The 13,769-nt window shown below is 44.4% G+C and overlaps 1 protein-coding gene across 2 annotated transcripts in view; it reads right to left on the minus strand.

The window, feature by feature from the left end:
* The window catches only part of MAP1B (microtubule associated protein 1B), a 108,632-nt gene that overhangs the window by 5,600 nt on the left and 89,263 nt on the right, over positions 1-13,769 (minus strand). For both annotated transcript variants that reach the window (XM_032278812.1, XM_032278813.1), the window contains 2 exons: positions 4,019-10,511; positions 214-452 (listed from right to left, as the gene is read on the minus strand). In XM_032278812.1, the coding sequence (XP_032134703.1) occupies positions 214-452; positions 4,019-10,511 (6,732 nt within the window). The remainder of the gene's footprint in view (positions 1-213; positions 453-4,018; positions 10,512-13,769) is intronic.

Raw genomic sequence — 13,769 nt, forward strand, 5'->3', positions numbered from 1 at the left:
TGATTGGTGGTGGTGCCAAGAATATTATTTCAGACTACCTACTGTGTGTTAAACTGACTTTGTTCTCAGGATATTTCACATGTGGCAGACAGAGGAGACACCTCCTGTGGATCCACAACCATCTACATGAGGTGCCTCTTTAAACAAGGTTCTGTCCCGTTGTCTCTGGACACAGCTCGATCTGTGGTGCAGACACTGTTGAGGAGCTCTCACCTGCATGTTGCTGCCCCACTGAGCCTTTCCTTCCAACAAGGCATCCAGGACAGCCCGGCTGGGCTCCTCAGCAGCAGGGTCATTCCCACTCACCACGTAGTAGGACGACCGCACTCTCTTGAAAAATTCCACATCAACGTTCTTACTGTTGCTGTGGTTAGGAATGTAGCACAGGTCCAAATACACAGGGAGGCCCGGAGGCACTGCGGAGGACTTGGTCGTCTTGGTGGTTCCTGGTCCTTGGATAAATACACAAAGACAAAGCAAGGTCATAGCAAGGCGAAGAGACCATACATCCGGCACACCTTCCCTTCTCTATCATACCTTTCCTATTCAATCACAAGCAGGTCCTCTGGGACCTGCAAAGAGGTGACAGCATTTCCATCTTCCTGGTAATCTCCCAAGGGCATTTATACTAGCAATGTGACAAAACGTAACAAGGTTGTTTACCATCTCAATAGCAAAAATGAAGAATGGGATGGTTTCCCTTTGTGGACAACCACCATTAGGAAGCAAGAAGAATCTGAAGGCCTTTCCCAAGAAGGCACTAGATGTAATGGCCCTCCTAAAGAAGCTGCTAATGTGCTTTTTTATTTGATAAGTGATCTAAGAAGTAGATTTTAACAGTCAAAAGAAAACTTCTGGATTTGGCAAAACATAGCTAAGTGATCTTAGTAATCCACTTTAGGGTCTTGTTTGATAGCAATTTTGTCCACAGCTGGATATTATGCCCTAACATTCTACCTAGTAAATAGTTTTGATCTTAACCCCATATAATTTCCAAGGCCTTCAGCACCTCAATCTCATTGGTACACTGAGGAAACACTGTATTCTCTCTCCTTAGCACAGTATTCTGAAAAGTGATATTTCTTTCCTTAGACAAGGCTGGATGCCAAACTTGGGCAAAGGAAGGTTCAGAAAGACTAGGCTTTCTCTAACTAATCAGGACATATCAGACTGCAACCAAAACCCTCAGTCAAATCACAGAGGCCTGGGAAAACTTGTTCCAGTTGGGAAGTTTAAAGCTTTTGAAACATTAATAGAACTGGCATTTTGAGGCAGTGGTTCTTCAGCCTGACCACATAATTAGAATCACCTCGGATTCTAATTAGAATCACCTCGGATGCTTAATACTGACACCCAGGCCTCATTCTCCAGAATCTGACGACTTAAGGGAGCTTGGGTTAGGGCCTGGCACCGCTGTCTTTAAAAACCACCCCAGGCAATTCCAATATGCATCTAGTTTCATTGCTGTAAAGCCAATTAAAACACCAGTTAGATTCTATATGCTTAATCCTCTTTCTCCATAGGATATTTAAAGACTAGCATCCCAGATTCCAAAACACCAGCTAATTCTATCAACTGTCCAGTTTTATTTTTAGAGGGGTAAGGAAGTGGTGAGAATCAGCCAAAGTAATAATTGGATAAACTGATTCATTCTATAAATAGATCAATAGGTTATTTTAATGAATCTGAGCTGAAAGCCCTCAAGATATCCAATGGCGGCCTCCTAAAGAATTCTGACCTGTAGAAGTTTGTGAGTTACAGTTCTTCCAGGAATTAAACATGTCTGCAATGTCCCCCGTACTCTAAATCATTCCCATTAACACCAAATGAATATTGCTCATAGAAGCACAAGCTTACAAAACTGCTCAAAGTTGGCCCCAGTTTGTTTTAAAAGTCAATTAGTACTGCAACTTTGCCTTTTTAGAAATCTAAAAAGGAATCTCCAAAATAAATGAAAATTAGCTTATTTTCACTTATTACTTTGCCTTTAAATTATCCCTTTAAGCGTCCAAAAAAAGTTTTTTTAAAAATCAGGCCGGGCGCGGTGGCTCAAGCCTGTAATCCCAGCACTTTGGGAGGCCGAGGCGGCTGGATCACGAGGTCAAGAGATCGAGACCATCCTGGTCAACATGGTGAAACCCTGTCTCTACTAAAAATACAAAAAATTAGCTGGGCATGGTGGCGCGTGCCTGTAATCCCAGCTACTCGGGAGACTGAGGCAGGAGAATTGCCTGAACCCAGGAGACGGAGGTTGCGGTGAGCCGAGATCGTGCCATTGCACTCCAGCCTGGGTAACAAAAGCGAAAATCCCTCTCTAAAAAAAAAAAAAAAAAAAAAAATCAGTTGTGTGGGCTAGGGTGTATATGTTCTGGCAAATTTGGGAGCAAATTTCGGTTGGTTTTATCTGTTTAAATGGATTTCATGTTTTCTCCTAAGTGCAGTTCCATTGTCAACTCTTTCAGATGAGGGTTAATTATCTGGTGGTTTTTTATTCATTTTAAACATGAAAAAATTCCGGTTTTTTTCTTAATGCATGTAAAAAGGCCAAATGTGCTGAGAACCGAGTCTTAAAATTGATACTCCATGTTGTTTAAAGTAAAAATTTGCAGTTGTAACAAATGTATCCTAAAGTGTGCTGAATTGGAGAGCTGCAAAGACTACTCTCAGATTTTCTCTAATAAATCAGGGCAATGTTATTTAAATTATGTTGTGCCTTACATGTTTGGGTCCGTTTATATTACTTTGTGAAGTGTAATCTAAAATCTCTGAACAATTATCTAAAGCAAATAATGTCTGAATGCCAATCCTTGTGATTGATGTGAAGCAACAAAATGAAGCAATCCTGCCAGAGACCAGTTACATCAAAAGTCCAGGTCACTGCTGAGAACCTGACAAATCTGGGAATCATGATCAAAACATGATCAAAAATCAGGGATATCTGCTCTTGCCAAGTGGAATTTCATTTGCTTGTTTATTTATTTTATTTATTTATTTGCTTACTTACTTTTGAGAGACAGGGTCTTGCTCTGTCACCCAGGCTTGGAGTGCAGTAATACATACAATTATGGCTCACCACAGCCTTGACCTCTTGGGCTGAAGTGATCCTCCTGCCTCAGCCTCCCAAGTAGCTAATACTATAAGCATGTGCCACCTCACCCAGCTGATTAAAAAACTTTTTTTTTTTTTTTGTAGAGACGAGGTCTTGCTATGTTGCACAGCCTGTCTCAACCTCCTGGGCTGAAGCTAATCTCCCACCTCAACCCAAAGTGCTGAAATTACAGGCATGAGGCAATGCACCCAGCCTCCAAGTGGAATTTTAATCTGAAATAGCATTGGGTCTCTACTAATGAGGCCACGGGGTAAGAGAAAGGTAAGAAAAGAGCCGTCAATGTTTTTCTCTCAATTTTCACTGGGTACTCACTGGTCAACTGAAATTATAGTATTTTTTGGTTGACAAGAAAATGGAACACTGCCTTTAGTGAGGATTTATCTCCAACTTGGTGATGTTTTAAATGAAAATGTTAAAATTTTTAATTTTAAAATTTAATTTTTTTAAAAAAGGACTCTAAATCTTGGGTCTAGATTGGTCATTCCATTCTTGGTGTGAAATCTCTGGTTCTCCTTAGGCCTTTGGGAGCTCCTAGCCTGTGTTACCCTGCTGGATGCTGGGGCCAGCATGGCTGAAACCAGTCTTCCAGAAGCACTTGAAAGACACATCCTTGATTCTGAAGATTTAGAACAGAGCTGCAAGTTGCTGTGTTCCAAAATGGCACAAAATCAGGAATCCCATGTGATTAATCACAGCTGCTATGAGCCATACACTGAGGTATTTCCAAGCCTTAAGGCCACACTGGACTGAGATATATACCTTTGGGCAGAGAAGAAGAGTAAAGGGAAGGTAAAGCATCAATTGTGCTCCCTTATCTTCCCAGTACTAAGCCAAACAGGGTAATATAAAGTCTGCAAATGCAAGTAGGATGGTTGTGGCATATGTCAGTGCCCAGCCTTCTCAACCTACCTGCAGTGGCGGTCTTCGCCGACTTGGATGCAGAGGCATTGGCGGCATTCTTGGTCTCCTTGTCTTTCTCTTCCCCGCGTGCAGCTTTGACCTCAGGAGTGGTGGTAGGTTTTGCTGCCTTTTCCACAGATTCTTTCTTCTTAGGAGAAGCCACCCTGGACACCTTATCTGAGGATTCTTTTAAGCCCCCTGGTTTTGGTGAAGCTGCCAAGGGCTTAGACTTCCCATCACTCTTTTTGACAGGTGAAGATGACTTGGTCTTTGTACCTGGCTTTTTGGTTTTGGTCTTCTCTTTCAGATCTTTCTTTAGAGCTTTGCCCAGGTTCTGCTCAATGGCCAAGGCCTCTGGGTCTACCATGGACACATCAGGGTGGCGTGGCGAAGGGCTGCGGTCTTGCACGGGTGCTGGAGGTGGGTCCATGTGTTTGTACGTGACAGTTTTGTCTGTGGGAATGGTTTCTGACTCATCTTCAGAGTCGATGTTGGCATCAGCCGTGATGGAGGGGCACTCTTCAGTCTCCGGGGGAACATCAGAGTCTGTCTGGGATGGGGCCGACTCGCTGACTGAGGTGGGAGGGGTTTCATCACACTGTCGGCCCTGTTGCTTTCCTCCTGGAGGTGGTGGGGCTCCCCCTGATTGAGTGAGGGGCTTTTCAGATTCTTCAGTGGGCTCTTCACTGGCAAACCACTCAAGAGGATTGGGATTAATGAAGGAAGGTGAAAGCTCTGTCTTAGGGTGCTTATATTCACAGGAGGACACGAGGCATAAATCGACATCCTGGCGGGCTTCTGACGGGGACTTCTTTTCCGCACTGTAGCATAGGTCTGAAGTCTCGTAGGAATACGTGGACGCCTGAGGGGTTCCAGTGATTTTCTCTGTAGTCTCGTAGCAGTATGTGGAAGCATCGGGGATTCGTGTCGTCTTTGTAGATGTCTCATAGGAGTAACTTTCAGACTCAGGGTAACTGGTAATTTTCTCAGTGGTCTCATAAGAGTAGCTGGGGTCCCCGAGTGTGTGGCCACCATCCTCAGAGTCATCATAGCCATTGCTGATGTCATCCAGAAGCCTTCTAGACCTCTCAGTCTTTTCATAGCTGTAACCACTCATTTCGGGGGGGCTGATGGTCTTTTCACTTATCTCATATGAATATCCACCCTCTTCAGGGGTCCGTGTGGTCTTCTCAATAATTTCATAGGAATAGTCACCATCTTCAGGGGTCTTGGTGGTTTTCCCAATGGTCTCATAGGAGTAGCCACTGTCACTTGGGGACTTTGTGGTTCTCTCTGTCTTCTCATAGTAATAGCCGCCCACATCTGAGGTCCGGGTGGTCTTCTCATAAGACTCATAGTCGTAATCTTCTTCATCTGAGGACCTGGTTGTTTTCTCAGGCTTTTGATAGGCATAGCTAAAGTCACCAGGTGTCTTCCCTCCACTGTCCTCCATGCCAGGTGTGGCCAAATCTCTATTCAAGGCTAGATGGTGTTGCATTGTATCGAATAACACTGAGGCACGGAAGCCATAGGGCTCTGCGGATGCTGCATCTATTGGTGGAGAAGAGGAAGTGTGGCAAGCTGCTGTTTTCTCTTTGACTGCAGAGGTAGAATCTGAAAAAGTAGGTGAATATAAAGGAGAGGACTCTCGTGGGGTGAGTGGAGAGATATCAGATTTTGGAGAAAGCTTCTCTCCTTCCAGACTTCGCACTTTTTCAGAGGTGAGTGAGGCATATAAGGACATATCTCTGGGAGGAGCAACATCAGATAGAGTATCTTCTTGGAGAGGAGAAGCGATCTGAGACGGGGTATGAGCAGAAGAGGTGGATGGGGAGGCCTCTACCTGAGATACTGAGATGAGCTCAGAAAGATCATTATCTTGGGTGTAGGACGGTTCCTCCATAGGCGGTATCTTATGTGATAAACTGGAGTCCTGCATGTCAGAAGGACTGTAGTCCACTTCAGTTGGCCCATTTTCAGTGATGTGAAGCACACCTGCACCCACTGTAGGGTGATCTGGAGACTGTCGACTGAAGTCCATAGCAAGGGAGTGCTCAGGAGATTCTTGACCAAATTCAATAGACATTGAGGACTGTTCAGATCTGTGATCTTGAACTGGTGTCCTGGACTTTGCAGTTTTAGGGGAGAAGTCTGGTGGAGAAATCGACATCGGTCTTGGGCATTCTTCTTTAGATGGAGACATTTCTGTTTCCTGGAATGTGGTAGGTGTTTGCACAACAGACACAGAAAGGGAATCATCCACTTCTGTGGAATGTGGAGAGCCAACCTCAGCATGCAGAGAAGGAGACACATCATCTGTTGTTGGCTCTGGAAATGAGCTCGTAGCCACTGAGGCTGTGGACACTGAGGCCACACCTTCCATATGAGAGTATGTATCTTCTGCTACTCCCTCATCAACAGGAGTAGCTGACTTGTCCGAGACAGTCCCTTCGGAAATGGACATCTTAGTGTCTTCTTTAAGAGATCCAAACTGACTGACATCTATTTGTGTTGGAGAAACCTCTCCTAATTTCCTTTCATCCAGAGCTAGTGCTGGTTGAGCACTCATGGCCTCACCGTCATCAATTTTCTTTTCTTGGCCAAAGTCTTCCTTTATTGGTACAAAGTCTGTGCCTTTCCCTTCCTGTTTGTCTTGGTAAAGACTAGTAGAAGTCATTTCAGAAACTGGACTTATTTGGTCTGGAGAGCCTTGTTTTCCACTCTTTTCTTCAAAGGGGCTTTCAGCACCTCTACCAGAAGCCTTGCCATCAGCACTTAGAAAACTTTCATAGGCAGACTCAGATCCAATGAGGGGTGGGCTGCGTAAAGGAGACAAAACTTTTTCAATAGGAGACTCTGAGTCAGGCACGGGCTCATCCATGGGGCTTACGGAAGCCCTTTCATTCTCATCTTTGGCATCACTGAATTCAAAACTCACTGGAACTGCTGGTGGTTTTTCAATGACTTCTGTAGGGAGGTGACTGGATTTCTCCTCTGTGGGAGATTGATAGTAAGGTGTGTGACCAGCACTGCCAGTCACAGACTGAGATGGTGACACCACTTCCAGAGTCTTGTCCTCAGGACTGGCACAATGTTCTTCAACTACTTCTTGGGTCACCTCAGGAGACACCGGGGCTACTTCTGCCTCTGCAGAGACTTTAATCTCATTGGGCGTCAGAGAGAAGTTCACACTACGTTCACCCAGGGGGGTCTTTTCTATGGGTGATGGTGGAGACGGACTCAGGGATGGGCTCTTTGATGGGCTGAGCTTTTCACCTGAAACTGCTGAGATGGCATCTTTGATGTCCAGTGTAGGGCTGGCTTTCACTTCAGGGCAGTAAGCATCACGGAGAGCCGATCTGCTGAATTTGTCTTCCTCCATGGAAGAGGGTGGTGATATGGTAGAGGCTGAAGCATTGTAATCCTTACCATCAGTGGCATCTGTTTTTGATCCTTCAGAAAATCCATTGAGCGGTGTAACAGCAGCAGGTTTGGAGTATTCCTGAGAATACAATGAAGACTCATATTTGGTGATATTTACAAATTCCTGAGATGGGGACTCAGTCTCTTCATTGTTGGTCTCATCACTCATCACGTCTCGAGGGGTAGACATCTCATCCATGGGGGTGGGCTCACTGGATATCTCAATAGTAGACTGAGTGTAGCCAGAGGTGGCAGTGAATTCCTCAGGCTGGTCTTCTCGATTCTCCTCGTCAGAAGCGGTAGCCTCGCTCTCTGAGCCTCCAGGTAAAGTCTCATCGTGAATTGAAGATGCAGGTTCTCGGCCAGGAGACTGGGCTCCTGGTTGCTTGGTTGGTGTGGTGAGGAATCCATACTGCTCCTCGGCACCGCCAGCCTCTGCAGCCTTGTCGACCACAGCCATCACGTAGTCTTCAGCTTCTATTTTTTCTGGCTCATATTCCTCTTCTCTGGCATCTTCAGCTTTGTCCTCCTCATCAGCCTCCTCCTCAGATTGTTCAGCCTCTCCTTTCTCAATGGCCTCATCCATGTCTTCTTCGGCTCGGTCATCCCCACTGGCCACAGATTCCCTCTTCTCCCTTATGTATGCATCAGCCTCCGCCTTGGCACTTTCCTCATCCTCGGTGGGGCTGTGCTTGGAGGTGCTCACACACACATGTTCCTCCCCGTCCTCTTCTGGCTCCTCAGCCTCCTCAGTTTCTGCCTTCTCTTCATAGTCTCCAGTCTCTGAGGATTCTTCAAAACCAGCTCCTTCATCTTCAAATTTTTCAATGTCGTCTACTCCCTGCTTCTCGACAGGCTCCAGCTCCTCAGGTGTCTGTTCACATTCGCCCTCCCCTTCGGTGGTGGTGATTCCCTCATCTGGGGACTCGGCAGAACCTTTGGTGACTTCTGTCTCCTTCTGGATGATGTACGCTTCGACGGGCTCGGTTTCCTTCAGTTTCTCTTCATCTTCAATTAGCTCCAGCTGAGGCTTGATGTCCTTTGTTACATCGACCTCTTCAGCCTTTAACTCTTCAAAGTCCTTGGTTAGATCCTCAGGAGATGACATTAGGGACCTCTCGGCTTCAAGTTCTTTGGCAGGGCCAGTAGCCGCGATTCCAGCTGCCGCAGCTGCTGTGGTGGCTCCAGTGGCGACAGCCGCGGCGACAGCCTCTGCGGCCTTGCCTTCCTTCTTAATGACTTTTATTTTCCCCTTCTCCTTTGGCTTCCCGGCGGCAACAGAATCTTTCTTGACGGACTCTTCCTTCTTGGGTACTTTTGGTTTTAAAGCAGCTGGTTTTTTTGCTTCAGACAGAGGAGTCGATGATTTCTTTGAGTCTTTAGGGAGCTTCTTAATTTCCTTTTTGGGTTCCTTTTCTTCCTTTTTCACATCCTTCTTCTCTTCCTTTTTAACTTCCTTCTTGGCTTCCTTCGGCGGTGTTTCTTTCTTAACCTCTTTCTTGGGTTCTTTTTTCTCTTCTTTTTTGATTTCTTTTTTGACTTCTTTTTTCACCTCTTCCTTTTTTGGTTTTTCCTCTTTCTTGATAGGTGTTTTGTCCTCCTTTTTAGCCACTTCTTTCTTTGGCTTTTCCTTCTCCTCTTTCTTGTCTTCAGGCTTTACCTTTGTTTCCTTTTTCACCGTCTTCTCCTTCGCGGCTTTGGGTTTGACATCTGTGGCTTGCTTCTCAGCCACCTCGGCTTTCACTGGAGATGGTTCTTCTTTGCTGGGAACCTCCTTTTCAGTCACTGAAGGTTTGGTCTCTGTTTTTACCGGCTTGTCTTTTTTCACTGTTACCTTTTCTTTGCTTTCAACTTTGGGTGGCTTTTCCACGTGATTCACTTTTGTGACCTCGGGGGGTTCTTCTTTCGACTCCTTGCGCACGGTTTTGCTCGGAAGTGGTTTTGTGGCTGGCTTCAGACTTTCTCGGCTGTCGGCCCTCTGTTTCAGTTTCGTTTGTTTCACCACAGGAGTGGGCACCTGGCCAGTGAGATCCTTTTGGGTGGCCAGTGGCTGCTTCAGAAAGTCTAGATGTTTGAGCTTTTCCAGTCCTTCCAGGATGTTGTATTGGGTGCTGTTTCCAGGAAACAGGACTCGGATGATTTTCTCCGCAGGGTTTGCTGGATGCCACACAATCAAAGATGAGACTGAAGTTAAGTAGGAAATAGGGAGATCTACTTCTTGACCATTAGGCAGGATGAATTCAGCCTTGTCTTTGTTGGTGCCAGTCCACTGCTGCATAAAATACTGCATTTCCTTGCTGCTCTTAACTGGATTAAGCACATACATCTCAAGTTTACCCACTCCCATTTTTTGGAAAAGAATTACAGGATCAATAGTATTGCCTACACTTCTAAACAAAGGTTCCGGTTTCATGGACAATTTGTTTAGGTACTGGAGAGTGAAGCAGGCTTCTTCTATGCTTCTCTTCATCTTGATGTTTGGCTCTGGATTTTTGAGATTTTCAGGTACATTGAGAAATACAACTCCTAAGTCAGGGGAGATGAGGTTTTTCATCCAGTCACTATTTGTGGTGGAGCCCTGTGACTGTTCTTCCTCGAGCTCTGCGATTTTCCTCTGTAGCATGCTGTTTATTCCAGGCAAATTGTCATCCCCAATGTGGGTGAGCAGGATGGAGTCCACTCGGTCTAAGTGTCGGATGAGCTTCCAGAAGCAGGATTTTCTCTCTGATCCACCGTTGATGAGCATATTGAAACCATTCACTGCAAACAAGGCAGAATCGCCCCTCCCTCCTGGAAAAATATAACAGCAGGGCTTGGAGAGCTTTAGAAATCCACCCGATGTGGGAGGTTCCAGGATGTCAAAGGGAGATGGGACTTCTACTGATTCTGAGAGATACTCGGTAAACTCAGAAAGTCCTTCCATTTCTGGCAAGATAGAAGCTGAATTTAGTTTAATATTGATGAAATCTTGGAGATTGTGTCTGTCAAGATTGGAGTTCTTCCAGTCCCCTTCTTCAGGACAGAACAGAGTTAAGCTGGCTTTGTTGGCAGGATGGGTGGTGCTTAGTAACTCCCCGATCTGGGTTTAAAAAAAAAAAGAAAGAAAGAAGGAAAAGGTATAAGTGATTATCATCACTGATCCGTCATCTCCAGCCTTAACTACGTGTTATGGGATCACAAGATGCACATAGAACCGGTTTCAGACATGCACTCGTGTAGCAATGCTGGTTGCTTAAATGCTGAAATACTTCCCTACTGGAAGGTGAACAGTCTTCGTCCTGAGCCCAGCTACTACTGGTTTCTACCTTAACCATCACCCACTCCCCCCGGTACCTCCCCCACAACCTCTCCACCATGCATTCCTGCCCAGCAGGGGAACGCCAGAACTCTGCTCCAGTTCTAAGACCAGTGACCACCTGGGCAATTGAGGATTGCGCTGCAGTGGTTATGAAACACTTAGAATATGACCCCTAGAGACTTGCCGTGCAAAGATGCCCTTTAAAAAAACATTAAACTATCACAAGCTGTCTGAGTTATTTCACCACTAAAAAAAATGTTTTCTTTTATTCCACTACACTTGGCAAAAAAGGCCTGATTGACACATTAAAGAAATTCAGATAAACAGGGCACTCGTTGTGGCATCCTTTTAGAATTTGGTATGTAAAAAAGAAAAAAGCATGGTGGGTTTTCTCCCATAGGAGACAAGAAGTTATGGATTGCCTAGTACTACAAAAAATTACTGGCTTCTGGCATCAGTACACACTGATTAAAACATGAGTGGTTCATCCAGCAGATTCTCTGCAAATACAAATGCTTCTTCATTAAAGCCATGACATGAAAGTGGTTGGGTAATTATAAAAGCCAGTGGCCAAATTCGTTCCTCATCTGCTCATGTTTAACTCCATGGCGAGCCACTTTGTTCTCTTACTGCTCCCCTTCTTTTCAGGGCAAGTTAGGTGTGAGCAGCTAAGATCAAACATGGCTGAAATGTTTTTCAACACGTTGTTTAGTACTTCCCAAGGATGCAAACATAGAAAAGCAAAGCAGGACCAAAACAGAAATTGTGGTTTAATAAAAACACTACTTTCTCTCTCATTGCATAGTATGGCCATATGTTTCATGGTCTTAGCCTAGCAAATTAGTGATGGAGAATTATGCCATCAACTCCAGTCTTCTTTCTGTCTCAGTAAAGCTCAGAAATCAGCTCAGAGTTTCAACTGAAAAGGGCTCTGTGTCCCGGATGACAAATGATCAAGGGGCAAAGCCAAGATATCATTTGGTCCAGGCATCCTTAAGCCAGTAGGTCTGAACTCTGACCTTCTAGTGTTCCTTTCCTCCGTTTCATATAACCTCCTGACTGTCAGCATTCTGAGGCTACTATTATGTATGCGTGTAAGGGTAATTTATAGAATCTGAATTTTCCTACATTTGACTGCAATATTGCAATGTATCAGTCCAAAGGATAACATTTTATGTGAAGGGTCGCAAAATAACAAAATAATAAAACTTTGTTGTTTTTCTGTGACTTAACTTCACCTTTTTCTATAAAAAAAAAGTAAGAATCAATCAACTCCTGTTTTGGGAGCTAAGAAAAATGAAAAGGCAAATGGTAACCATCTTTGCGTGGAGGGGACAGGCAACTCTGCTCAAATGATTTGCTGGCCAAAGCAAACATAGTGTACCAAATATGGTTTCTTGTACAATAATTAGCAGAGACTCTCATCATGATCATTACAGCACAATTAAAAGTCTCTAGATCCCAATTTTCACACAGAGCACATGCAAGCTATTTACCTTTTAGACTATATTTTAGGGGGGAAATCCAGGATAACTGCTGAATCTTTAATAGTGAAACTTAAAAAATTAAGTTTAGTTCATTTTAATTTTTGAAATTCCACCCTAGCTGAGAGGTGTGGCAGCCAAGGGTACAATCCAGCTGTAAGGGACATTCAATCACTAGCTCTTTTCATGTAAAGTGTGTAATCACCAGGTTGAAACAGAAGGTAGAAAGACTTAAGGAATGTCTCTCTCCTTTCCATCTTTTCACCTCTATTCAGAGACTTTCTGTGAAATGCAGGAAATGACCCAAAAACCAAACAAGGTTGCACAGAATTCTGAGAAGTCAGAGGTCATGAAAGATGGCCAAGAGACACTGGTGAATGAACAACCCTGATGTAGAAGGGAAAGCAGAAAAGAAAGTCAGCATTGCTCATACAGGTTTCTTCCCAGAGAAGGAAAATCTGGTCCCTCTGGAGAAACAGCTGCACACTCTGAATGGTAAGATAAGAATGCTGAGTCAGAGCTGGCCAGAGCCCTCAGTCACAAAACAGACAGATGGAATTGGGCAGAGGACGGAGGAGGAAGAACAACTCCTACATTCTTGGAACTACACAACAGAAGGAAGCCCGCGTTTTCCCCCACAGCCTCTTTCCAGACCTATGGGCCAACAGGCACAGTAGAGAGCGCCTCACCAGCAAAGACGGGGTCTTAAGAGTGACCAGCCCACGGCAGCACCCAATCAAGCTTATTCAATGAATAGATGAGAAGCATAAGGAGGATCCAACAATGTTAGCAGTGGCAAGGAAACTTGTGACTAGTTCTTAGACTTGGAAACTAAGGCATCTTCTGAACAAATTGAGAAATCATCATCATAGTAAACAGTAACTATTATAACCCACTACTCTAAACATTTCTGATAGCAGGAAATATATCTTCTGCATGTTCGTATCTTAGTTATCTTTGTTTCCTTAATATAGCATCAGGATCAGTAGATATTTGTTGATCTGTGTGCCAAACTTGGCTAGTTCAACACATGTTGTCTTCCTGGAGTGGGTACTTCAGATGTAACCACACTGAGTGCTACCTTGGTTCTTACAAAGTTGGATGACAGAGGCAACCAGGAGAAATACTGCTTTGGGACAAAGATGATGTTTTTTGTTAATTACTTTTTCTGATTAAATGCAGGCATACCGGAAGAGGAAGGAAGATATAAGAAATAAATTGTTTTACTGCAGATGATATTAATGAAACAAGATTTGAATTTCTAAACCATGGCCCACTAACTACATTTCCTTTTTGATTAGGTTACTTGCTTGGCAGATGAGGAAATACAGTAGAGTGTATCTCTGGGCTTTAGCAAGACATTTAATAGGATCCCTGAACAGTGTGATAGCAGAATTAGGTGGATTTCCAGCCAGCCATATAAATAGTGCTGCTTAATGTCAAGCTGGAGGGAGGTCTATGATGGGCTGCCTCAAGTTTCATTTTCTGTCCTGTATTCACTTGGATCAAAATGGCGAAGTCCTGCATATCATATCTGTGGGTGGCATGGGAGACA

This window comes from Sapajus apella, unplaced genomic scaffold (genome assembly GCF_009761245.1).
Source record: "Sapajus apella isolate SASKATOON/1434 unplaced genomic scaffold, GSC_monkey_1.0 scaffold1, whole genome shotgun sequence".
Lineage (NCBI taxonomy): Eukaryota > Metazoa > Chordata > Mammalia > Primates > Cebidae > Sapajus > Sapajus apella.